Source organism: Lasioglossum baleicum, chromosome 9 (assembly GCF_051020765.1).
Source record: "Lasioglossum baleicum chromosome 9, iyLasBale1, whole genome shotgun sequence".
Taxonomy (NCBI): Eukaryota; Metazoa; Arthropoda; class Insecta; order Hymenoptera; family Halictidae; genus Lasioglossum; species Lasioglossum baleicum.
The window spans coordinates 15220684-15248054 of NC_134937.1; the positions used below are offsets into that span (position 1 = coordinate 15220684).

General features: G+C 39.2%; 1 protein-coding gene and 2 non-coding genes across 9 annotated transcripts in view; 1 reads left to right on the forward strand and 2 right to left on the reverse strand.

The window, feature by feature from the left end:
- LOC143212298 (carboxyl-terminal PDZ ligand of neuronal nitric oxide synthase protein) overlaps window positions 1-27371 on the reverse strand; it is a 63588-nt gene that overhangs the window by 3421 nt on the left and 32796 nt on the right. For 2 of the 7 annotated variants that reach the window (XM_076430921.1, XM_076430920.1), the window contains exons 6-10: window positions 25995-26103; window positions 4253-4457; window positions 3917-4041; window positions 2344-2529; window positions 1479-1661 (exon numbers count right to left, since the gene is read on the reverse strand). In XM_076430921.1, coding sequence (XP_076287036.1) covers window positions 1479-1661; window positions 2344-2529; window positions 3917-4041; window positions 4253-4457; window positions 25995-26103 — 808 coding nt within the window. Of the gene's footprint in view, window positions 1-1478; window positions 1662-2343; window positions 2530-3916; window positions 4042-4252; window positions 4458-6809; window positions 23799-25994; window positions 26104-27371 lie in introns of those variants that run through there. The other 5 variants (XM_076430927.1, XM_076430926.1, XM_076430925.1 and 2 more) reach the window with 5 other exon arrangements.
- Window positions 23798-23871, forward strand: Trnan-guu (transfer RNA asparagine (anticodon GUU)). Its single transcript has one exon. It is a non-coding gene; the product is annotated as a tRNA-Asn (tRNA).
- Trnan-guu (transfer RNA asparagine (anticodon GUU)) lies at window positions 24018-24091 on the reverse strand. Its single transcript has one exon. It is a non-coding gene; the product is annotated as a tRNA-Asn (tRNA).

Below are 27371 nucleotides of genomic sequence, written 5' to 3' on the forward strand. Positions count from 1 at the left end.
GCGAAACGTGTCGCGCATAAGCGGTCGAGTTTTCTCGCGTCTCAAAGGCTGCTTACCATCTAGATTCTGTTTAATTGTACCTCGTGTAATGCGATTCAGGCAAATCTTTCTTTTCCCCACCTTGAGTGGAATGAAACACTGTGAGACTGGAGGATTCGTTTTTCTTTTTGTTTTTAAGTGATCTTAGCAAATGCGATTGTGTTCGAAAACGATCCGATTATGCGTGATCCTACCCACGTGCAACGTAACTAGAACATCAGTCGGATTAGCGGACATTCTTTAGCATACATTTTTAGTCGGGTGGTTTACTTCAGCACAAGAACAATGCAACGCATTCATCCAGCAGAAACGAAAATGTCATACGCCAACGAAATCATACACGCAACAGAACGCATTCAAAATCTCGTGTTCACCCTCGTGCACGATCCAAGTTTACACGCAACAATTTTCCAATTTAATATTTCCTACTATTCCTAACACATCGTTCAATAGTAATTTTTTAAGGCTGTGCCGAAACATTTTACTCGTGCGATCCAAAACTTTTGGGATCTTCAAACTTGACTTCACCCGACTGCAGCTTCGAGTACAAGAATATTCAAACTTTCGACCCCAAATATAAAAATTTGATATAATAAGTAAATTTGTACGTGTTCAAAGTCAAAATCTGTATCAACATCAAAATCAGAGACCTTTAAGTAAAACTGTTTCTGGTAAACTCGAAAATATAAATTAATTTCGTACCATTACTTTGCGGATCTTGTAGCCAAAAATCTATCGTACATGGCTAAACACTTTTTAATGGAACCTCCTGTACCAACAGCAATTTTCATTGTGAACTAACAAGTAACAAGAAAATTTCTTTTGATACAGCACAATTATTTAAAATCCTATTACAGTAAATCCTCTAAACGCAAAAGCTTCGGGGAGATTCGTTTGCATTTATCGTAGACGGGACAATATTTTTTTGAGCTTCAAAGGCCGAGCCGAACGTAGAGAAGGACAGCGCGTATAAAGAGAGCCCCCGCGCGGCCGAAGCGACTGCGACTCTCCGCGTCTCTTTCTTTCCCATACGCTGTCTTTCCTTGTCTTCTTTTTTTTGCGTTTATAGAGGATTTACTGTAATAGGCTTCCGGTAGGTAAAGTGTTAAATTTAAACAACACAACTATTGGAACGGTGCACAAGGATGAAACAAATGAAAAGGTGTGTAAACGTGGTTTGTGTCGACACTGAAATTTTGTGACGTTCTTCGTACCCGGCAAATCTGTGGAGGGTGCAAAACAGAACAGGTGTATGTAAATCGGTTTATTAAGAAATATAAAAAAAGGCGTCGGTACAAAAGGCGTTACGGTATAAAAAGAAAAGGTAGGACAGTACAAAATACACACTGTTAAACGTTAAACGAAATGCAACGTTCGCATCACACACACGGCTTGCTGGCTGTCGAACACTTGTGTCAGGGTATTCGATAGAGCGTTACCTGGCCGAGGTTCGACAAGTCAGGAACCGTGGTTGTTTGTTGTATCGTTGTTGAACCAGGCATCTGGGACTGCGAGGTGACGTGACCGCTCGAGATACGCTCTTGTTCTCGAAGATGGCCAACCAGCGCTCCTATGTGCTCCAATAACTCTTTGTTTTGCACCAACAACTGATGCGTTCTTGCCTAATAACACAAAACCATTCGACAAAATTAGTCCAGCAATTAAGCTTCTATTTTTCGAAACTTCAAGATTGTGAATGGTTTCTTTAAATGGTGTTCAAGGTCGCGTCAAGGTCATTGTGTAGAATGATCATTGGACTTCGGGTTTTGTGCATTCATGACAAAAATGAGGTGCAATTTAAAACATTACAATTATTAGTGAAAAATATAAATTTATATTTAGCTCGTGTGTCTTGCAGCTGATGCACTAACTTTCTATTTAGCAAAAAAGCATTTATATGAATATTTAATAGCATTTTCGAATGTTTTCCTCAATTCAATGTTTAAAGAATAAGCAGTGAAATCGGAAAATTCAGATAAAAATGTGTACTTCCATTCGAAAAGGACATTGACAATCTTGAAAAGAACTTTTGCCCGTAATTAACATTTACCACTTCGAACCAATGCTTTTTTTAAGATAACTTTTTATATTGTCAAAGAGTACGATATTCAAGATAATCGAGTTATTCACCTAATGCAATAATGCTGTTTTTCGCAATTACTGATTGCCGTTGGCACGCGATGATCGCGTGCGACGTGGACCTCTTCGTAAAGATTCAATCGCACGTTTCAGAGCACCGTGTAGATTCCGAACTCATACCGACGGTATCGAAAATCCATTAAACAAGTGTCAAGTGTCACTTACTTGAGCTTCGACACGAGCTGCTGTTTCAGCTGCAAGCTGATCCTGAAGCAATCGCGCATGGGCAACGGCGGCTCTGGTTTGTTGACTCTGTTGCTCTAACCGCTCCCGCAACAGTTGTATCTCATGCTTCAGAGCAGTCAATTCGCCCCCAACGAGTAATCCTCCGCAGTCGGAGGTTACCGTGCCCTTTGGAAATAATCAGACAACGTCATACAAAATCTGCGGCTTCGAAATTGTTCGGTTCGAAAGAAAGTTCGTAGCGTTTTCAAATTAAGGATCGAAGATAAAATTAAGGTATTTATTCATATGTTTATCGAGTAACACGAGAAGTTACCTCGAAAATGACAAAAAGTAATAGAAATGAATGGAAAATATGTTATTGAATAAATACCTGAATTTTAGCTTTCAATTTTAATTTACAAACGCTACGAACTTTCGGTCCAACCCAATACAAACACATTCAAATCTCTCGTATTCGAAAATTCGAACAGCGTCTCATCCAAGTATTCTATCAAACAATTTTTATAATTCAGCAGCCACAAAGATAGTGGTCCAGTACATGTTAGCGCATCATTATCTCCGTTTTTTTTTCATAATATGAAACAACTACAATATGACAATGAATAGGTTTCTTTGTATGTGAAAGAGTCTCGGAGATTTCAACGTCACACCTTCATTTCTTAAAATAGAAATACAGTTTAGTAAATGACGTCTAAAAAATATGTTGTAAAAATGCATTTTGTCGGAATTCTGAAAACATTGATTTTTACGATATTTTTAGCTGGGCCAATAACGAAAATTTAAATGATGTGTTTGGTCAACTCGTATAAATTATATACGTTCTGAAAATCTCAGTGATATTGGTTAATCTGTTTACTAGTTATAAATTATTAAATTATTATTAAAGTGGTAAAAATTGCAATTTTTCAAGAGATTTTCGGCCTTTTTATACCACTTTTGATCGTTTATAACTCGTAAACCAATTAACCAATTTCAATGAAATTTTCGGAGCGTATATAATTTATACAAGTTGACCAAACACATATTTTAAATTTTCGTTATTGACACAGCTAAAAAGATCGTAAAAATCAATTTTTACTATTGTTTTTCACAATTCCGACCAAATGCATCTTTTCAACATATTTCTTAGACGTCATTTAATAAACTAATTCATCTAGCCTTACAGAGAAATTGAAGTCGTTTGGTCCAATCATAAAAAAGTAAATCTGATTTAAAGTGTGTGTGATCGACAACGTACATATGAACATCAAAATTATCAGCTCATTAAAACAAAAAAAATTGTGGGCTTATTGAAGTCTTTGTTAAAACAAGATAAATTGTAGACATAAAAATTATTGGTTCATTGAAGTCTTTGTAAAACAAGAGAAATTGTGGACATAAAAATTGTTGGTTTATTGAAGTCTTATTAAAACAAGAAAAATTGTAGGCATATTGAGGTCTTACTAAACGAAGAAAACCTGTGAACATAAAAATTATTGGCTTACTGAAATATGATTGACCAAGAAAAACGGCAACTAAAATTTTATTGAAAATCGAAAGTCTCGTCACTTACCGATGGCGATTGTCTAATCGGCGAGGTAGACGCGGTGGTTGCTGGGACCTCGTGCGACCTGAGAAGACAAGGAACAGCTGTCTTTTCTGGGACAGTGTCATCCGGATCCCCTAACAGCGATATATCTGAAATATTTAACTCGGTCAACAATCGATAACGTACCGTATGTTCTGCAGAGGTACTGCAAGATGCAACATTCGTTGGATTGTAACCCGGCTGGTGAATATACCAGTGCGTTAAAATTGATCGTAGCAATATGTAGCCAAAGAACGTTAGAGGGTTAACGGCCTAAGAAACGGCTTTCTTTATGGTTAAACAGAAGTCGGGATATTAAACCTTTGTGCACAGAAGACGGCGACGGCTGCGACTGCTCATTCGGTATTTCGTCTTGGTCCTCGTAAACGTCACGGTGGTTCTCCCCGTGGTCTCTCTCTCTCTCCCTCTCCTTGTCCCCTCTTTCTTCCGCGGCGTTGTTTATACTTAATTTATGGCACACCTCGAATGCTTGTCCTACCGTCCTGACCACCCTCATCGCTTGACTCTAACGAAAGCCAACTTTTTCAATCGGACGTACCAGCAAGTACGATATTTCAACGTTGTATACAGGGTGCTTTCAAACTAGTCATTAAGAATTAAATGACATTTTTTGGAACGTAAAATTTTGACAATTTTTGATTATTACTGTGACGAATATTACGCAATTCTAGTTTATTTCTGGATTTTTCAGCGAGATAAAATTTACTTAATTGTATTTCTAACAGTAAACCTACCACGGTCAAATGACCGGTTTTATGTTTTCCAATATCTTGTCCAAGCATCTATTATATCGCAAAATTACAGACGATCTTAATAAATTTAGCGTTGCCATTTTTAAAGGCAATATTTACCAGATACTTTTAATGTTCGGTAGGTTTAGTGTTAAACAAATTCTCCAATTCCATTGTATCGAAGAAGTATCTTGTTCGTTTCTCTCTTACGTAAAAGTTAGGTTCTTTATTTCTAAAACACCCTGTATAATAGATAAATGGTAAGGTGAACAAAAGACGTTGTACATTAATTACGGATCTTTGTACATTTATGGGCAGTAAAACTAGCTACATTTAAAAAAAAAGAAGCTTTATTAAATTGTCAGGTATTAGCAGACTGCAGATTTATGTGCTAATTAAATATAGACGTTTATTTCTTTTACAACAGTATTTTAAAATCTTTTCTTGTATAATTTCATTGTTCTACAATTGATCTACTCATTTTTGCCACGAATGGATAAAGTCTGCAGTCTAGATATTAGTGATGAAGGAAAATAGTCTTTGTCGAACTTTGTGCCTCTAAAAAGTCAAAAATCCGTAGTCGTGTGAAATCATCAAATTTCAAGACAAACAATGGTGAGCCTATTCCTCACTTTGTCTCTGCAAGACAAAATCGCGTGAACGAAAGGATCCTCTAAAAAGGGTAGATTCTCGCTCAAGTCACAAAAGTTTTGATCTGGGTTAGACTAACAACTTGTAAGATGGCTGCCTACTGGGACAATTGCCCTGCATCTTTATACCCTGCGAGACAGGAGCACATAAACGAAAGAATCCTCTAAGTAGAGTAGCTTCTCCCTCAAAGCGCAAAAGTGTTGCCCCAAGGAAATCCTGTAGGGACCGCAAAAATCGATGCTAGTCCCTCCTGAGCGCTAAATATTGAGGCTGGTACTACTTTTTCAGCCGCAATCCGACATCTCGTCCCTCGTTAGTTTCTACCGATGCGAGTTATGTAGCAACGAGCAGGCAAACAAAACGACACGTTGCGTTGGAACAAGATAAGCCGGGTGCCGGTTACTGGTTCCCTATCCAAACAGAGCAACACGCGGAGAAGCTCTCTCAGCCCGGGATCAAACGGACGTTGGCGTAATTTATGGCAAAGGCTCGGGGACAGTCTCGCGAATTCTGTGGCTCGTGTGCGTTTCCCATGAATCGGCGAAACGCGTCACATTGGCTCAAACATCGCCGGCGACACCTTACCTCCGTAAACAACCCTGGTCTCGACATGGCGCACGAGCTTTACTCCGAGGTCGTTGGATGAGTAAGCAAATTATTAGAGCTACAACAATATTTATTTCCCATACGAGGATTAGTGTTGCATTTTAAAACATAAAAATTGATCGTTTCAATTTAGCCTCGTCAAGTGGCACTAATAATTTGATAATTTATTAAAGAAGAAGAAGTGGCTCCAATAATAATTTGATCATCCATGAGCATCTTCAGCATGAAGGGACACTGAAGACTTCAGACACTAGAGTTTGGATAATCGAGGTCCTGTAGCACTTAATAAAAACAACAAGAATAATAAATAGCTGCAATAATTTGATCAGCTATAAAAAGAAGAAATGGCTCCACACAATAAATGAATCATCTATAAGTATCTTCAGCATGTTGGGATACTGAAGACTTCAGACACTGGAGGTTTGGATAATCGAGGTCCTATAGCACATAATAAAAATAACAAGAATAATAAATAGCTGCAATAATTTGATCAGCTATAAAAAGAAGAAATGGCTCCAATAAATTAATCATCTATAAGTATCTTCAGCATGTTGGGATACTGAAGACTTCAGACAGCGGAAGTTTGGATATAATCAAGGCCCTACTGATAAAAATAACAGGAATTCAGTGTTGCAAGACTTCCACCTAAAAATTGATCGTTTCAATGTAAACTAGTCGAGTGGCTCCAATAATTTGATCATCTATAAAAAGAACGGTGGCGTAATTTATGTCTCGCGAATTCTGCGGCTCGTGCGCATTTTCCCATGAATCGGCGCCCGGCGCGGCGTCGCGTCGCGTCGACTCAAGCATCGCCGGTGACACCTTACCCCATAAACGATCCCGGTCTCGACATAGCGCACGGGCTTTACCTCGAGCTCCTCGAGGTCATCGTTCTCCTCCTCGAAGGGGTTCTCATCGAAGCTGAAGTCGACGGTGGGCGACGCGCGTGTCAGCTGCAGCGGCGGTGGCCGTGGCTTCGGCTTCGGCTTCGAGAACGGCTTCTTCGACCTCAAGTAGTTCAGAATCTCCGGCTCCTTGAAGGACAGCTTCTTCCGCGGCTTCGGCGTGCTTTCCACAACGGAGGTACTTCCGGGATTTGTTGATGAGGGAACCTCTGCTCCACCCGCCGCTCCCTGCCTGGTCGTCGAATTCTTCAGCATAGCGGACAGACGTTGAATCCCGTGATTGAGATTTATTAGAGCCACTTCCTCTCACGGAATGCCGTGCACACGCGTCATACCAAAGGCATTTCGGAGCACCGGGCACGGACACGCACGGCACGCGCTCCCGCCCCGCTTTACTGCTCTCTCGTGCTCTTATCTTGCTCGTAGACCAGCTACGAACGATTAGACGAAACTCTATACCTTCGCCAGCTGGGCCACCGTTCCTCAAGCTCTCTACATGCTTGATTGGATGCAGCCCGGCCGAGGAAACGCTGCTGCTGCTGCTGCTCCGTTCGCTAATTGCGAGGGATCGTTTACCACCATTCTACTGGGTGCGAAGGAGGACGTATTTAGAGACCAGTGTCTCCGCGCTGTTTGCTCGGCTGCTGCAATGATTACGTGAACCGAAAATTGATTTTTGGGAAGACGGGGCTCCGCGTTGCATTCGTAATTGATTAACACCGTACGGTCTCAGTGTGACGCTGTGCACTTCATTCTTCGAATGGCATCTTCTCTCAAGCTTTCCCTTTTTCTTCACTATGCATTTTATCACAATAAGTCGCTAGTCATTTGTGACCACTCCTATCGTTGAATTGTTCGTTATCCAATTTTCTTAAGAAGTATTTAAATGGAAAAATTGTTGCAAGATGTGTTCTGTTTAACGAACACGTGAGTTCAATGGTATTGGAGTTGGGTTAACAGAAAAAAATCGTTTGACTCGACTGACAGAACTTTTTATAATTTTATGAAAGTATGAAAATCTTCCAAAGGTTTAGACTGCGGATCTTTGTGCAAAATAAAAATTGGTTGCATCAATTACAGGCAAGAGAAACCAAGAAGAAATTCTGTTTTTCTTTTAATGTCAAAAACTGATAAAATTAAATACGAAATTCATTTTCAAAGAATTGCACAGAAAATATTTTTTATATCATTGCAATTCAAGATATTTTGGGTGGGCCAAACTGTATAATAATTATATTAACAATAAGCCGACAGCGGACTTTATGCGCATTGTGGATGCAGAACATTTTTATTTCGGATAAATGTAATGTAAATGACCGTGTTGTCCCTAGTGTTGTTAAACATACATTTGCAATTTAATGTTTCATGAAATACTCTTCGAAAATAACAGCATTACGATGTAACTGTTTTAATGTAAACTCGTCAAGTGGCTGTGATGATTTTATCATTAGACTGCGGATTTGATGCATTAAAGGCATTGAAACAATATAACACAAAACCTACCGAGTCTTGAAAGTAACTGTTCCCTTATAAAACTGACAAGATTGATTTTATTTAGACTTTGTGCAGCCCCTACTATAATACGTGCAATTCTTATAAAATCATTTTATTATTTCAATAATTGTAAACTAATAAATCTGAAACCGGTGATTCTGAACGGTGGTGGTAGGTTTAGTGTTAACGACATTGTTACCTTATTTTGACTTGTTAAAGTTATTAGAAGAACTACATTATTATCTGACTTATTACGACTGACTTGGAAAACTTTCATTTTGCATAAAGATTCGCAGTCTATCAGCTCTAAGAAAAAGCTAAATGGAAGACGCGATGAAACTGCAGAAGAAGAATCGCGGCGCGCATGGGATGAATCGATATTCGCACAGTGTTCTCGGTCGAATCCAATTATAAACAGCGGGCCGGTGGACCCGAACTGGCAGACTACCCGATAAATCTCGCTCGGTTTAGATGCCACTACAGCGCCGTTGTCGTTTCACGGCTCGACCAGAGCGTCGCAACGACTACGAATCGTTTATTTGCACCGAAAAGCATCCGCGAGGATCCGTCGAAGCGGTGTTTGCAACGCGTCTCTCGACGCCGACGGAGAATTAATCTCGTACACGCGTAAATCTTCGGGTTCGAGTACCGCGCCGAGCTTCGATCATCGGTTCCCTCGGTTTCTGGAGAGGGAATTGTTGTCCAAGCATTCCGGTTTCCACGGTATCCGCAAGGCAAGCAGACACGCGAAACACATCGGACCCGGGAACACAAACAACGGTTTATTTTCTAAAATAACACGCGGCAAGAGCAACGAGTTCACAGAAGCCGCAATTTATTATCGGCCCCGCTAGTATTTCTTGCGGACTGTACCACGGGATTAGGATCAGTCGCCATTTTACACCGCAGAGAAAAAGGAGAGCGCGTTTCGCTGCCACGATTTGTGCACTAGTTAAATCGTTTTTTCTCTTGTATTTATCTTTCTCCTCTGTTTTCGACGCTTTGACGCAACACGGCCGAGACTTCTTTCTGTAAACGTCGACCTGTGTCACGCGAATGTCGTGTCGCTGCTCCCGATCCTGACACTGGGAATTGCTGGCTTGGCCAGGTGGCTTTGCCCGTTCTTTTCGATGCGGTGGTACCTTTTATTCATAAAAGCGAGACCGTTCTTCGACGAGAAATAAAGAGAATGAATGAAACATCGGAGAAAGTTGTGCAACACAATGACTGTTTCAGGAATTTCAATTGTTCACAGAGAACTTTACAAAATGCTAACTTTTTCCTGATGTATATCTTTCTGTGGTGGATCTTGTATGTTATATTTATTCATATTTTCCACTAAATAAATCTAATTATCTACACCATTTAATAAGTGAATTAATGTTCATAAAACGTTTCAGAACGATAGCAGATTTTCCATACAGTGAACCGCGGAAGTATTTGAACGCACTTTAAAACAGTATAACTTTTTTAGGATCGGACCAAACGACCTGACTTTTTTCGAGCAATTAGAAGAATTCATTTACCAAATGACATGCAAAGAAGATTTTGAAAAAATTGCAATTGCTAAGAATTAATGAGAAAGTAAAAGAGGCACTTATAACTTTTTTATTAGAGCCCATAATGAAAATTTAAAATATGCGTTTTACTGATAATTTCAACGAAATCGGTTGACGCAGGAAACTGATGAAAAGTCGTGTAAAACTACGATTTTTACAATTTTTAACCGCTTGTAGCTCGCGTGTATGTTAATCGATTTCGACGAAATTTTCAGCATGTGTGTAACTACTATAGATCTACAAAACATATATTTTAAATTTTCATTGAAGGCCCAGATAAACAGTTTTAAAAAATGCCTTTTTTATTTTTGCATGTGATCTTGTAGATTATATTTTTGGTAAATCTGTTTCGCATATCATTTCGTAAACCAATGCTTCTAATTGATTACAAAAGATCAGGTCGTTTGATACAATTATAAAAAAGTTATTAGTTTTTAAAAGATGTACGAATACTTTGTACGTCCACTGTAGGCGTACAATAGGTATAAAGTTTCTCCATTTTTAGAAAATTAAGAATTACAAGAAAAGTTTTAATGACTCAAATTGTAAAATCATAAATCGTAGGGCAAGGGGTTAAGCAACAAGTGACTCGACCGATTTCACAATCGGCAGAAAGTGGCGCAGTCCTTGAAGCATTAAGAAAATCAAAAGCGCGATTTTTTACGAAAAAATGGGACACACGTCACTGACCTGACGTCGTAAATCTCGGTCGGTAAACACGTTTCGTCAGCGGCCGTGTATTTTTACATGAGGTGAGAACGAAGTGCAAGCCAAGGGGATTCGAGAAAGAAATCGGATTCGCGGGCAAGGATAATCTCTCGGCAAACAGCCTGATCGAACACCGCGCGCCGGTTTATTTGTCCGGTGGATAGATCGTTACGTTTCAATAAGCTCGAGCGCGCGAACACTATTCTTTTTTCGCTTGTGATCTTTGGCCGCGTTGCCCGGCCGCTTCGCAACTCTTCGTGGCCTTCGATCATAGTTTCGCTGTTTTCTGCAGAATAGAATTGTTCTCTATCTTCAATTATAGAGATGTTTCACTCTTAATCGGACACACGTGATTTTCTGTATTTCTCTTGAACAGCAAAAACAGTAAGTAAAAAATAAAAAAATTGAAATGCCTCACAGTGGGGTATTTGGCCCGAAAAGTCGGGCATACCATGATCTACACTGGTGGAATTAATTCTGGACACTGAGTAAAAATATTTTTTATTTCATATCTGTGCAGAAAATATATATATTCTGCTATGCTAAATTGATACCGTATTATTTTTATTGTAATCTATGTTGATACTTAATATTTTCACATGATTTGATTTGTAAATGTTTTAAAATTTTTATTTAAGAAAATCTAAACTGTGTTATTTTTGTTTTTGCGCCTGGCAACACGAATTGTCCCATGATGTACCAAAAATATTTTTGTTTTTATGTGATTTTTTTCGAGATATCAAGGTCACTTTCATTTTTTAAATGGAAGCACCCTGTTTTAAACACCTCCAATGGTAGTCCCTTTCATTAGGAATTCAGTGACTATAATTACTAGACTGCCACATACAATTTTAAGCACATGTTATAAATATTTGAGGCCATCAATGTATTATTTTCAGCTTAATAGGATGATTAAAAGAAGAATACAATTTTGTTTTAGCTCCTGTGTCCTGCAATCAATGCGAACATTTTTTATTTTGCATAAAGATCCGCAGTCTAATAAAATTACCCATGCACGTATAAACTTTCTACGTAGCTCCTAGTCCCCATAACATACACACAACATTATTATTTTGCATTAACCATTAAAAATTCGCAGTCTACTCGTTAATCACTCACTAATTTTCGAAGCCCCTTATTTGTAGACTTCATACTTAGGCTTTAAAAACAACAAAGATATTTGAGGTGGCAACGTTAGGTGACTCACCCTGTATATTAAATAGTTTGAATAAATGCGAAATTTAAGTAAAAATGTAAGAGTGTCCAGAATTAATTTCGCAAGTGTAAAAGCTGAAAGAACTACTAGAGATTTAGATTAATTATCAAATGGATGTAGAATTATTATCGGTCCAGGATTGATAGATTCAGGTGTAATGTTCTGTGACGTAAATTAATTAATTATGCCAAATGGGGGTTTATAATTATCCCCTCGAAACGAGAAAATCGGTTGGAGTAATTCCGATATCGAACCTCCCATGACTCCGGTCTCGTGCCAGTGAACCCCCTCCGTCATTCATAATGAATCTCGAACTTGACCCAAGACGGCGGTCATTAGTGATAACGATGGGGGTAGTACGTTGCTTTGATTAGACAAGCGTGCGTAACACGAGTGAGCACGCTCGCCTGTGATTAAGTACGTACGGTGTGATAACACGCGTACCTCACGTTCGAGTGCACGCGATCTCGTTCACAAACGCTCTTCCAGTTCCAACGAGCGCGTGCGCGCATTCGCTTCGCAATTATTCCAATCGGGGACGAATTCGTTTCTACAGCCTGATCTACAGACTGCAGGCGTTTCGTCAAAGAATATAATCTCGTTTACAAAAATTGATGTACGAAAGAATTATACGAAATGAACATTTTCATTCCTGGAGCGTCCAAATGTGAAACGTAGAAGATTCGCATGTCATCCAAAATATTAACATTTTTGTTCATTTTCATTATGAGGAATATTCTAATTGTCAAAAGAAATTCTTTACTTTGTTTCTTTTTATACAATGAACAATGAAGATGGAGATACAAATGTAAGAATATTCTGAGATAAGTGAGGAACATTCTGGTTGTTTCAAGAAACTTTCCCTTACTTTGTCTTTTATATAATGGACAATGAAAATGGAGATGCAAACGTGGAAAACAGAAGGAAACTCGTATATGAATATATTTAATAATAATTCACCGATATATGACTGATATGGGAATCGAAACGTTAATAATATCTGTCGAAACGATTTTTGGAGAAAATTGAAACCTTCTGCATTGTTTTATATCGTGCAAAGAAAATTGGATTAATTTTATGCGTGGTGTTCTTTAAACTAGACTGCGGATCTTTATTCAAAATTATCTGCGTTAGTAAATAAAACAAATAAAAATTTCATTCTTACTTTAATAACTATAATAAATTGAATATAACATCGATATTCTCAAATTATTTTAACCTTTTCACTGTTTTAAAATTTGCCAATTAATTTTCGCCATACATGCATAAAATCCGCAGTCTGTTTATAATTATTATTATCGCATCTTTCCCGATGTTTTACAATTCTATATGATAGAACATTGTAATCATAAAGGCTACTGCCTATTTGTTGTTAATATAGTAACAATAGCTTTCGCACTCCGTTTTCCGCGACGAATTTAGCTCTCATTAGCCAATTAAAAAAATTCTGTCAGTCGATTCCTGTTAATGATTACACGCTCCGCGCACGTAACAGTACCATCCCGAATAGTGCGTCGAACGTGTTCGGCGCGGGCAGCGTATGAGTGGTTTTCAAAATATTGGTTGCGTCATTCGCGTCGATGATCCTCCAGGTATTTCGAGCATCGTATTATTTCAGCTAGGCAGTAACGGAAACGGAATCGCGGGGAATCAAGTTGTTCCTCGGAACAGCACGTTTCCCCGTGGGCACTCTCGCGAATATTCGACCGAGTAGGCTCGCGCTGCCTACAGTAGCAACCCGTGACCGTAACCACTCGCGAATCAGTCGAACTCTCGGCGTTCGAACATTCGTTTCAATTCCGCCAGGATTATCGGGGAGGCACGAGCTCAAAATTGTATACCCCAGTTCGCGACTTTTAATCAAAACGAAATCGATACGTCACTTACCAAATTGGTTAACGTAATCACGAGAGCGGTATAAACGACGAGTACAAACTTAAAATCCCGATAAAACCGAGCTACCAATTTCCCCCGTGTAATTGTACACACTGATTTCATAAAAAATACAGCAACGATTAACGGGGTGAGAGGGGGCGAGATAAGAGCACGAACGGAGAAGATCCACAGATCAACGACACTGACAAATTCGATTCGACACCGAAATCTTGTCCCCACATCGATCACTCGGAACTGGCGTTCCTCATCCGGCGTTTAGTCTTCCCGAAATACATTGAAAGCAACCAACCGGCCGATCAATTAATCACTTTTTCACTGGCGGATACCGAGCACCTAAGAAACCCGACCACCAACGTGCTACACGGCGATACAGTGCCGCCATAAATTCTGCATCAATCTCTCTCTCTCTCTCGAATTATTTTTGTACATCTTGTTCTTCCGATTGCACCGACGCACCTCCCGGTCGGTCTCGAATTCTTCAACGTGGTCGCAATTCCCCCGGTTACTTTCAATGAAATCCATCTAGCCAATTATTTTCAAGTTTACACAGTGCTCCGTCTTCGTTAGCACGCTTTACGAGAGCACACCCATAACCATCCGCCGCCGTGTTTGTTTTTATCTCGGCCTCGGACGCTGCTGCTGCCCCGGAACTTTTCCCGCACGAGTCGTTCATATTCCCGCGAACCCCTCGCACAACTTCCCCAATCTCCCGCTATCTTCCCCCCCGACAGTTTCAAACCTAACTCTGCCCGATCGAGCCTCGAGTCGCACTCAATTCGCCGGTCCCGTCATCTCCGGCGATATACATATATATTTCCTTCCATCACCGTCCCGCAAACTAGTTCAATCTTTCTTCCGCGGGGCCAATCTCTACAGCTCCTCCGTTTCCGGTTCCAGCAAATCCTGGCCGCGTTCCGATCTTCTTTCAATTCCGGTTCGAGAAGTCCTCGAACTCTCCGCGAAGTTTCCACGATCTTCCGGACTTTCTAACAGCTTCTTCAAGTTCTTCGACGATCTTTCTTCAGCGGACTTCTCCGAATTCGCAAATGTTTCTTCGGGCCGTTCTTCTCGGGGTGCTCGAACTTTGTCCGTTCTTTAACGGGAGTGCTCTTGATGCGTCGACGGAGACTGGGGGAGGAAAGAGGGAATGGGAAAGAAAGGGGATGGATCACAGGTGAGAACGTCGCGTGGAGAACCGAGGGATCGGTGTAGATGAAGAGGACAGGCCGCGTATTCTCGAAATACTCGAAAACGTCGAGTATTTCGACGCGGCGGACAGGTGGAGGAGAACTAAGCGGCGCTCGGTCCCCGCGGATGCTGTTCGAGCGATAGCAGAGCGCCGGCGGAGAGGTCGAACCAGAAGCGGCGTCCACGCCACCCGCTCTTTCTCTCCCTCTCTCTCTCTCTCGCGCGCATCTCGCCGCTGCCTGGATTTTTCCCCCGGTTTATTTATAAGCGCATTAATATTCCTGCTTTCGAGCCGCTCAATGGCATTTCCGTGGCGTCCGATCCCTGATACCACCTTCCCCTCTTGTTCGAATGTATTCTTGTGAGATCAAGTTGTTTCTTCGGCACACGCCCGTCCGGGAAAGGAAGCAACGTGGTTTGGAAAACGGTATCGCAATGTCTGTGGAAACATCGGCACCGAAACGTCACTTGTGTGTGCATGTGTACTTTTCCTTGATCTCTTACCGGTTCCGTTAAATGCAGAATATAGAATTGTTTAAACATTTTGTTTAGATACTTTTACATTAAATTACTCCAATAAGTATCTCGGAACTTCTCCCGATTTTTTGCAGCCCGGAATAATGAAAATTTGGACCCGGGAAGAGAAGACTCGTAATGCTGAACATGTCAATTTTTAGAAATCATAATGCCGATTAACTAACCCCTTGCCGTAACTTTTCTTTTACAGTTACAGTGATTAGAACGTCTTTATGCAGAAAAATGTCGTAGAAGGGAAAAGAAAATGTATATTTTTTTAATGCTTAAATATTGATTACAAACGAATCATATTTTATTTCATCTATAATGAAACGCGTAATATTCAGATTTGATAGACTTTGTTCAAAACCTTCATCACGGGTCTGGCTCGTCAAAGTACGGCGAGGGGTTAATTAGTTCTCTCTGTATGAAATTTTGATTAGTATTGCGGCGACAGTTTTCCGAGTAAAATGATACAAACACGAAACAGTTTGAATCGTGTTTGCTTGTTTAATGTGGAACCTCGATTATCCGAACAAATCTTCAAATTAGCAAAGTACTAGAAGCAATGTGCATTGGAAAACGAAATATTATTTTTCAGTCAGCAAGATATATTTTTCCCTTCAATTTAAATAATAATAATAATAAAAATAGAACCTTGTCATTTTTGTAAGCAAAAGATTTTAATCGCTTTTAGTGCAAAGTACTAGAAGCAATGTGCATTGGAAAAACAATTATTATTTTTCAGTCAACAAAATATATTTTTCCCTTCAATTTAAATAATAATAATAATAAAAATAGAGCCTTGTCATTTTTGTAAGCATTTTTGTCGCTTTTAGTGCTCGGTAGGTGTGATGTTAACTGTAAATATTATATCACTGTCACTGTTGGTAACACAAAGAAAACTTGTTTCCTTGCAACGGATCGTTCTCGTAACAGGTAAGAATTTCGTTGAAGAAATCTTTTGGCGAGGAGAAACCCTGTTAGCACAGAGCAAAGGGGCGCAGTGAAATAGGAACGAGAATAACCGGTCAAATGGGGTAGAACATTGGCGGCGAGCAAACGTTGTCGGAACAGGTAAAGTTGAGTTACTTGAGAAGAAATATAGAAGTCGGGAGAGAGAGAGAGAAGTACAAACAACGGAACGGCTAATATTACTGAACGTTGTTACGGGGGATGAAAGAAAACACGGAAAAAGGGACAACAGGAGATTCATTGCAGCGTGTTCTCGGAGTCACGTCGCGATTGCAGCGCGCAAGAACGGGTAAGACACGAGTACGCCGGAAGAATCCCTCGACCGAATTACCGGCGCTCGCGTCCCCCGCTGAAGGATACTTCAAATGGGAGCGGCGGAACGCGAGGAACGAATTTCAGGCGTCGCTTTCCGCGTTCTGAAAGCTCAGCTTGTTGTGCCGGGTACTTTGAGCTCTCAAACCGTTCTTGTTACAACACACGGAATGAAACGACGAATAGAGGTGCAGAAAAGAAGACGTACTTGCTGGCATCAAATGTCACTGACGAGTATACTCGACACGCCTAAAGACGCTTCTCAATGACCACACAGTGAACTTTCCCTTACCCGTCCCACACAGTCTTCCGATATCGAATTAACTCGGTTATTGCTATTTAGGTAAAGCCAATGACGAGCTAACTCGTCATTGGAATTTTTCACCTTCTCTAATTAATAGACAGCGGATCTTTATGCAAAATAAAAATTTTCTACTTGGTTTGCAATCAACTGGAGTGAAATAAAAATTTATTTTCTTTCTTAGTATGATTAACAGGTCGAAAATAATATAACAGTGGTTTTGAATTCTTCTAGTGTTTTCACTGTTTCGAGTTACACCTACTCATTCTTGTCGTAAATTGCATAAAATCCGCTGTCTACTAATTAACTAGTTTTATCTTTTACAAGTTGTTCTTACAAATGGCAAGTTCACTCGTCATCTTTTCTGCAATGCTTCGTGACGAATTAACTCGTCTTATCTTCTGCAACGCTTAAATAACGAGTTAATTGATTTGACTTCCCGTGAACTTTCATTGACGAGGTAAATCGTCTTAGTTTCTACCTAGTAATTTTCTCAGGGATGAGTTAACTCGTCCTAGTTTAGCGAAGTTCTTCAAGAATCGATTAACTTGCTGTACCTTTTGCAATATTTGTTTTCCATGAAATTTCGAAAGTTCATTTCATTTTCTACATTGCTTTAATTGACGAGTTAACTCGTCTTCTACCAACTATTTTCATCAACGTTAAATTGATTCTACACTCTGCAGCGAAGTAGTTTTTTCAATTATAATTTCCAGTAAACTTTGTTTCTATAATATTATAAATCAACTCGTTTTACTCATTTCATTAAAATAACAATAACAAATGGACGTGAAGAAACAAGATTTAAGGCAGCCGACAGCTAGTTAAACATTTCTGGAATCATATCCAGTTTCTATAAATATTGTATGAATCTGTCGAGACGTAACTATGTATACAGCAAAGGCTATGTACTATCAAGGCTGTGCACTGCGTCCGACGTGGCCTTTGTGTCTCAATTTTACAATAATTTATAACTTTTAGAAATGTGACAATTTCATCAATTTTCTTTTTTCAGAAACGTTTGATATCTTTCCCCTAATTTGTTGATTGAAAATCCACAGTAAAAATGTAAATATAGAGTATCATCTTAAGATTTAAACATTTCCGACAAACATGTGATTGGATCTGCGACGTAATCTCTGCAATTTTAGGCAAGATCGTCAATTGAAATTATATCGAGCAAGATTATTCACTTGACAAAAGGACAAGAGACTTCCGACAAGTAAATCTCGAGCGTAAAGCTTAATTCATTCCGAGAATTGTATATTTTTAGCGGGAACGTGTTTCGACTTGAAAGCCAAATCACTTCGGGGCTCGAACAACGACGTTTGTTTATCGAACGACAAATTATACAACCGCAAACTTCTTTGATGTGCAACCTGGACGCCACATAACCGTAAAGTGTACTGTTTCTCGCGAAACCAAGCCTCGATGCGCGTAGAACAATTTTTAACCCTTAGCTCTCGAGTGGTAACTCTGAGTCACCACTAAAAATTCAATTCAAAATATTGTTTACATTATTAAGTATGTTGGTATCAAATAAATTACTGAACATTTAAATATTTTATGAGGTATTATATCAATTGCAAATCCGTAAAATGAAAAGATATTGAATGGAATTATTCTTGAAATGTTTGATTTTCGACTCAAAATAGCTCCAACTGCAAAAGGTTAAATTAGAGTCGCGGACATTTGTACCCCGAGGAATGCAAATTTTCGATCGTATACTTTCGCGAACGATGACAAACGAGACGCTGTAAAGAAGTCCAAAATATTTGTCGATCCCCGAATGACGAAGAGTAGCGTGACGGCAGCCTGAGGTCGTAAAAAGAATTTTTAAAAAGAAACTTCGAAATTCTGCTCCTCGGGTAGGCGAAAATTTTGTCAGAATTAGGAGCAAGCATGAAAACTTGAAAATACGAATGTTTCTTATTCAGTTTCTGATTTATGCATTTATGATAGAAACGAGTAATTTAAAACAGTAAAAATATTAATAAAATTTAAGAATGTCGATACATTGTCTTCGATTTATCAAGATTGTTAAAGAAGAAAATCTACATGGTTCTTGTTTCTTGCAATTGATGCCAACAATTTTGATTTTACATAAATTATCCGCAGCCTAAAAATGACAAGTCGAGTTCACAGTTTTAGCATTTAAATAGATCATGTTTATTGCGAGCCTTACTCATATGAGATATAAAAATCACAAGTATAATTTATATGAATTGTCTAGTAAAATATTGATCTCTAATATCACAAAAATAGGTGCTCGATGAAATCGTAGCAAAAGCGAAAGGAGCCGGTGACTCGTCCAGGCAAGCGGTCGTCAAAGTCTCCAGAAATAATAATTCTGTCGATTCGAAATACATATGAACGTTCCTGAAAATATTTTAAGAGGCTAATATACTGGCTAGACGCGTTCAACGATCCATGGCCGGCAGTCTGGCCGAGAATTGTTGCTACACAAAATATTTTTAAATGTAGCTTATTACCCATCTTCTGCAAACTGACTGTATAAGTTAAAATTAACGTCTTGACAACACGCGTGACGCACAACTGCGTCAAATCGGGGCAACCTGGACGGTTACGAGTGATACGATACCGCGTCGAATATAAACGATCCCCATCTGTGTTCAACAACGTTCTGAAACGAGCAAAATGTTCGACCAGAGAGCCCTGCTGCATTTGTTTAAATCGCCGTTTATTTAGATCAAGTAAGCATCGCAAAACAGAAATTGTATTACCAGTTCTATTACATTATTACTTTAACACTAAACCTACCGAGCCTTAAAAGTAACTGGTACATTTTCCCTCATAAAAATAACAAGATTGATTTTATTCCAATTGATTTTATTAAACCTACCGCGAGCCTTAAAAGTAACTGGTACATTTGCCCTTATAAAAATTACAAGACTGATTTTATTTAGACTTTGTCCGGTTCCTATTGTTATACGTGCTCCACCAAAGATATTGCATACAACCATTTCTTATGAAATCATTTTTACAGTCAAACCTGTGTTTGTGCGGTGTTTTTTTTATGCGATTTGTTTTGTGCGATTTTTTTATGCGGTATGTGAATATCAGAACAGCAGAATATCTCGGAAGACGTTGTCGTTATCAAAAAAGTGTTCCTACAAAAGTTGTTTGGTATGACGGGCTACATTACGTAGTATCAATTGTTTTCTTGTGGGTGGAGTGGTGGAGGACATTCCAAGGTCACTTTGATTTTTTTTAATGGAATGTCCTATCCTATTTTTTATACCATAGATCGATAGAGTATCAAATTCTGAGTAGTTGACTAAAAAGTTGACCTTCATATGTCCTAAACCTAATAGTTATACAGCAGGACACCCTGTATATGTATTGAATTATATACATTTTGAAAATTTCTCCATGTTTAAAATGAGAAATTAAAATTTTTAAAAATGTTTCCATGAGTAATTTAATCGTTTATTTTGTTTGGAAAGCACTTTCTCGCTATTTCGTAAAGCTTTGATATATTTTCTAAGTGAGCCTTTTTTTATGCGGTTCCTCTCCACCGCTAAAAAAAAAATTTTCTCTGATCACACTGACTTTAAGCATTCATCTCTGTTTCTGATGTTATAACGAGGACATCTATCAATATTGAAATTGATACGAAACTTTTAAACAAAGCAGTCTTGCAGATGACACGTGATTGGCTTAGAATTAACATGTTGAGGATGATGAATTAACTCGTCATTAGGAAATACTTTTACAATGTGAACTCGAACGTTGAAAAAAGAAATAATTCAATACCAAGACAATTTTTAAATTCCGCATAAAATTTTGTGTTTAAAAATCCTCAAGGAAAGGGGGGACAACGTTGTAGAAGGAGAAGAGGTAGAATGGGAGACAAGTCTTAATAGTAGCAACGTCTAGAATAAAGCAATTCGTTACGACGCGATACTATAGAACAAATGAACATCGTGAAATAAGGAAATTGCAGGACACTATAAGAAAGGTTCAAATTAGTACCACCGTAACTTTATAGGCTGCTAGTATGTCCGTAAAAAATCTGAGAACTTCCGGAACATACCGTGTGGAAAACTTCGAGACAAAATCTTCTAGGACAAAAGACAGCAACAGAAGTTACGTAATTATTTAACAAAGCATATCACGTTCGGGAATGATATGATAACTTTTTGCTGTAATATCTGTAATCATTTGAACGAAACCGTGAAAGAAATGAAAAATACGTTCTCGAACCTCTCGCAAAGATAATCGTTCTGCTCTGCTTGAAATTCAAATGAAAACAGTGATAAACGTTTAATGTTCTCGCGATTGGCCAGCTAATTGCTGTCAACGTTGTTACCCCGGCATCTCGAGACACTCTGCACAATAAAAGGAACAAGAGCCGTCGTTGCAGCGGTCCACATTTCTGATAAGACGGTCGCACGAATTTCTCGTTCGTCGCGATCGTTCTCGGTTTGGAATGGCCACGATAAAGCGGCCGACCGTTCCGGAACATAAATTTGTAATGTCGTGTTTTCGTTTTATCGTCCTCCGTCGCCATCAGTCTGCGACAGAGGAATTCGCGGGGCGCGGGCACCGAAGAATGAGGAACCGCCGGTCCATTAACTCATCTGTCCGCGGATAAATTTTCGCCGGAAGATGACCGGAATTCCTTTTACAATTCTCCAGCACGTAAATATTCCTCTGACAGATTGTCTGGGAGCAACAAAACAGTTCGTGCTCGTCATTCCTTTGCGAAACGGAAACGATGCATTGGTCAACTGTTTGCGAGACGAATTCAATTTAGTGAATAGATCTCTACTGATATATCTTGCTTGTTGCACAGAACGCCTGGCTACAAGTGAACAATGAATTTTTAAGATAATACACTCAGTGAATCAAATTTTGTCGGTATCTGTGAGGTATAAAAATATCATCTACATATTTGATTCGCAACAGCGACGATATTATTCGGTTTTACTCATTATTCGCTGGGATACTTTATCTTAATCCAGTTGCTCGCGACAACAGGATTTATTATAAAACTCTCTAAGGATTTATTCCAGGTCGGGGTCTAACCCAGAGTATAAAAATCGCCATTCAATTACTCAGTTTCTGGCGAATTAATTAAATGAACAGCTACTGTGTTAGGAACAATAGAAAAATCGTATGTAATTATTAGACTGCGGATCTTTATGCGTTATGATGATAATGGGTACTTGTAATTCGAAACAGCAGAAAATTTTTAAAAATCGAAAACTGTTAATACATTACTTTCAACATACTCAAATGATTAAGAGAAGAAAGACGTTCTTAATTGGCTGCTGTATCTTGCAGCGAGTGCGGACAATTCTTATTTTGCATAAAGATCCGCAGTCTAGTAATTATAAAAATGGTTGTAAGATAGGTCGCATATTATTCACAATGGCGGTGATATTATGTCACCAGCAGGCTGTTAAAATAGTAGTTCTCGAAGCCTTTGAGAAAAAAGAATGATTTCATATGTCCCAAGTCCGGATCAGACGATTTGTGTGCACAATGATCGGAGGATCGGTGGCCGCGATATTTTGTTTCAAAACAGGTGAATTTTCGCAAAAGTGATTCTTTGGTTGAAAATACAAGATTACGCAACGGTCTAGCCGCGGGAATTTTGTTACGGAATTCCGGCTACTCTTTTACGAGTCATATTGTGATCGGGCTCGTGAAATGTAACTCTTTCGCGCAGCCGAATTGCGAATAAAAAGAGATACGCGACAGGTTGTTTTAAACATTTGCGATTAGAATAGACCGCCTGCTCTTTTTGGTTGCACTGAAGAGAAAAGAAGATCCAACCAGATTTGATCAGAAACCGCCGAGGAGAACTCTTTGTTTAATGAAATTCAAGTTGTGTACCATTTCATTGATATTTTCTGTGATCTATTCTTACATTACCCTCAATTTCCCCTTTGTCGGTTTCACGTGATTTGTACTGTTTCTTGGTGTACGTTTTACATGTGAACTGTGTTTTTATTATTTATTTGTGAACGACGTGAACCATCGTACTCTGTTTTATCTTGGAAGAAAGAGGGTGCAGTTTTAATGGTTTCTGCTTCCATTCTAACTTACTATAGACTTTTTACTGTTGTGTTAACACGTTGACTGCCGCGGGTATTTTTGAAAAAGGTCCCTCAGTCCACGCTATTTTGTGTTAATAACATTGTATTTCTTTTATATTTAAAAAAAAGAATTCGGCTAAGTTGCTATGTGTGATACTCCATGCCACACCAACCATCCCACCCCATAAGAAACCTATTCTAAACGTGCCCTGGTAGCATACACACGCCCAGAACGAAGTTATTGTTCGTGTATAGAAAATAATACACGCGGCAGTCAACGTGTTAATGTGGCAAATTGGGGACAGGTGCAATTGAGAGAATCCATCCATTATTATATACCATTTTTTAAAAATAGTAGATACGTTGGATTGATAATAGCAGAAATAAAACAAGACAAAATTGAAAATTTAAAGCACCCCTAAATCTTCTTAGAACCCATGGCTGACATTTAGGAAACTATAGATTAGGATACTAATAAAATAAGAATTTTGTATCACGTGCAAGATTGTAAATTAACAGAGCAGGTAACGTGAAATTGCACTAATAAATTTGATCAAATTCATATTGTCCGTGTAGGAGTGATTCAGTTTTCCTTAATAAAAGTGAAATACAAAAGAAGAATGAGAATGCTTTTGATGGTTATCCACGAGTGCAGCGACTATAAATGTGCAGAAAGAGTCAGCCGATTACAAATTCTCAGAAACTAAACGATACCGATCGCCTCCGTGGCGCAATTGGCTAGCGCGTTCGGCTGTTAACCGAAAGGTTGGTGGTTCAAGCCCACCCGGGGGCGAATTAGTTTTTTTTCCACATGCTTTCAAAAGTCAAACGAAACAGCAACCGTTCTTGTTTGCTCCAGAAATTTGTTCTCTCGACATCGGACCAGGTGCCGATCGTAACGTCGTTTCCTCTGATTCGAAATTTTTGAAAAAATAGATTCGCCCCCGGGTGGGCTCGAACCACCAACCTTTCGGTTAACAGCCGAACGCGCTAGCCGTTTGCGCCACGGAGGCGTCTGCGGCTCCCCCTTTTCTTAAAAGTTCGAATCTTCTGTACGACATTTATTCCCGCACAGTATAATTTATGTATCGCGATAAAATCTCCGTAAACACAGGTGTATCGCTTCAAACCCGCAGACAAGGTGCTCTGCTTTCTTATAAAATTCGTTGCATCTGTACCACATGGTTTATTAAATAGAGACGTAAAACAGTGTTTGTATTAATCCAAAGGATTCCTGTCAACCTGTTAATCAAACCATTTTTCTCGTTATAAATTTGTACAGAGACGTTGTAAGAATTTAAGTTTTTAATTGAGTATGACGAGTTAACTGGTAATAACGAGATTGAGGGGGTAGACTCTCGTTTCCAGGATTGCAAGGGTACGGGATGCGCCTTCTCATTTCTCAATAATGCAAAGATGGGGTTTTTCAGTAGTCAAACGCGCTAGATAAAAGATCAATCTAGGCCGCAATCCCCCTCAAACATAATTTGCATCATTCGGAAACATGTACAGTGACTCCCACTAATATTCGAACAGTTTTAAAAAGACGATAACATGGTTAATATTCGACCATACGATTTGAATAACGCAAATTATCGTAAACGAAAAAATAGGACTTTTGGGGCGATCGCGGTTTAGATCGATCTTTTGTCTAGCGTTTTCGACTACTGAAAAATCCTATCTTTGTATTATCAAGAAATCAGAGAACCCCCTAAAAATAAAAAGTATTCCAGTGAATCAGGAATCTTTACCTTCTTGCACCTCGCAGATTGTGACTAAATTTGATTCGCTCAAAGCATTGTCTTAAAAATTCACTGGTACGTTTTGCAAGGAATTGTGCTTGAAGGTGACCTGGCGAGTAAACACAGAGCACACGCGCAAGAAATCGAGAAATGGGGGACCGCCATCGTGACAGAAAAGTGGATACAAGCAAAAATGAATAAGAGGTGTACGTGTGGAGGAAAGGAGAAAGGGACACGTGGTTATTTATAGGGTTACAATAGCGAGAGTTGATAAAATGCCAGGCGACAGACTGGGCTACGTGAATTACTGCGGGCGCACGCACGTGCGCGACATAATATTACGGCTTAATAATCGCACAGAACTGCGACGAAACGGAATTAACGCATTGTGAGAGACACCTACTTCAACACGTTTTTCTCTCTCCAGTCGAGATTGCGTAGAAGCAATTTTTCGTTCGATATTTGTATTTTTAGAAAGCAGATTGTAGCTAATTCCATGAAACACTTAGGGGGATGTGTTCAGACTATACTTTAAGTCTTTTTATACTTTTATGGAACTTTGTAGATTTATTTTTTGTGTATACGTACAAGGAACATTCGGGAATGTTTATACATTGTTGTCATCAGAATTGTAGTGATTATTCACCTATTTCTTGTAGGGTGAGCTTAGCAGAACTTGACGAAAATAGATAATTTGTAATGATAGCAGTGTACAAAAATTCAGGAATATAACTTAAATGTGTACGAACAAGTCTATGAAGTTTCATAAAGATATATTATTTAGTTTAGAGTAGAGAAAAATTCACATGTTCCTAACTGAGGTAGAGAAATAGGGAAACTCCATTAGCATCTTGGCTACCTAGCCCTTTTTCCGAGTTCTTCTCCTAGACACCATCTATGTATTTTTCCAATAGCCAACTTTCTCCTGTTTTTCTTATTAAAGTTTATGATTACAAGATTATCAGACTAGATAGTTTGTACTGAGTACAGACTGAATAAATATTAATTTTGTAGTTGTTATGCTTGACTTTAGCAAGCTAAATTATTTACATCTACAGCTATAGAAATAGAGAATACGGAATAGTCTCAACAAAATATTTTCGAAATACTCTAGCAATCTCTGCTTGAAATTTGATGAATTTATGGTAGCAACAGGTGCACAAGGAGGACTTACCTTTTTGCTAGATTTGAAGACATTACACTTAAAGGTGTTGCTGCTCCCGTCGCGAGCAATGTAGCTAAAAATTTTCAAATCGTGGCTATCGTGGGAGACGTAGAATATCCTGCAACAACAAAGAAAACATCCTCTTTAAACAATTTCACAAATGTTTAGAAACCATGTCCGAAGCGTACGCGGTCTTATGGAAGCCAGCTGCTCGAATCCGGACATTGTTCCGCGTTCAACGACTTTGTGTATTACGACGTTGACGATTTCCCTATGTGAGCTGGCATGAAAGCATCTTTTTCTTCCGGTGGCCGCGGAATGCATCGTCGTAGGGGGAATCAGGCGTGCGCGAGGTATTATAAATCACTGACGCGGCAGCAGATGAAACTGGCACAGCGGATCCCGGTGATTGTGACAAATGCGCGGAACTGTTCGAACGGTCAGTGTATAACGACGTTAAGTCCTAAACGATATCGTTGACGGTCTGCGTACGCCGGGGATTGAGTTAACACTCGATCGGCACGACGAGCATGAACGGGCTTCTGTGGTATTTCTGGCCCGGAGCGAACCGATAGACGCAGGAAATTACCTACAGTGAATCACAGTAATATTCGGGAACTTTTAAAAGCACGATAACTTTTAATATCTAATCATACGAGTTGCTTTGAGAAGCTAGAACAATTAATTTACAAACGATCTCTGTTGTAAATTTCGTGAAGCGGCCAATTTAAACTCCGCGAAAGAAACAACGTTCGTAAGCGCAGAGAAGTATACATACTACACGAGAGATAGACAATTTGCGCGGACGGTATTAATATGCGTAGCGGACGCGGATATTCACCAATATTGCCTAATCGAGCTCGCAAAGCGAGCGAGCTATTTTATTAATGTTATTTTGTAGCATAGTTTCAGCATCGTTGATCGGTCTGATATGGTTGAAAATATTAATATTTTGTATTAATATTAAAAGTATTAATATTTTCAACCATATCAGACCGATCAACGATGCTGAAAATATGCTACAAAATAACATTAATAATAACGAGCTCGCTTTGCGAGCTCGATTAGGCAATATTGGTGAATATCCGCATCCGCTACGCATATTAATACCGTCCGCGCAACACCTTACTTGCGAGAAACTCGCTCGTCGCGTTGTCCATCTGGCGTTAACCGCGGTAGGAGACGCCGTCGTGGCCCTCTCGCGACGGTCGCGGTGTGGGTAGTCTAATTTTTTCCCGAATTTTCATGTTTCCGGGCAACTTTTCCAATTTTTTTTTAAATCTAAAAACCTGATTCGGACTACAACGAACATTTGAAGAAAAAAAATTAGCCAAATCGGACCAGCCGGTCTCCCGTGATGTCGTGACCAACGAACAGCATTTGATT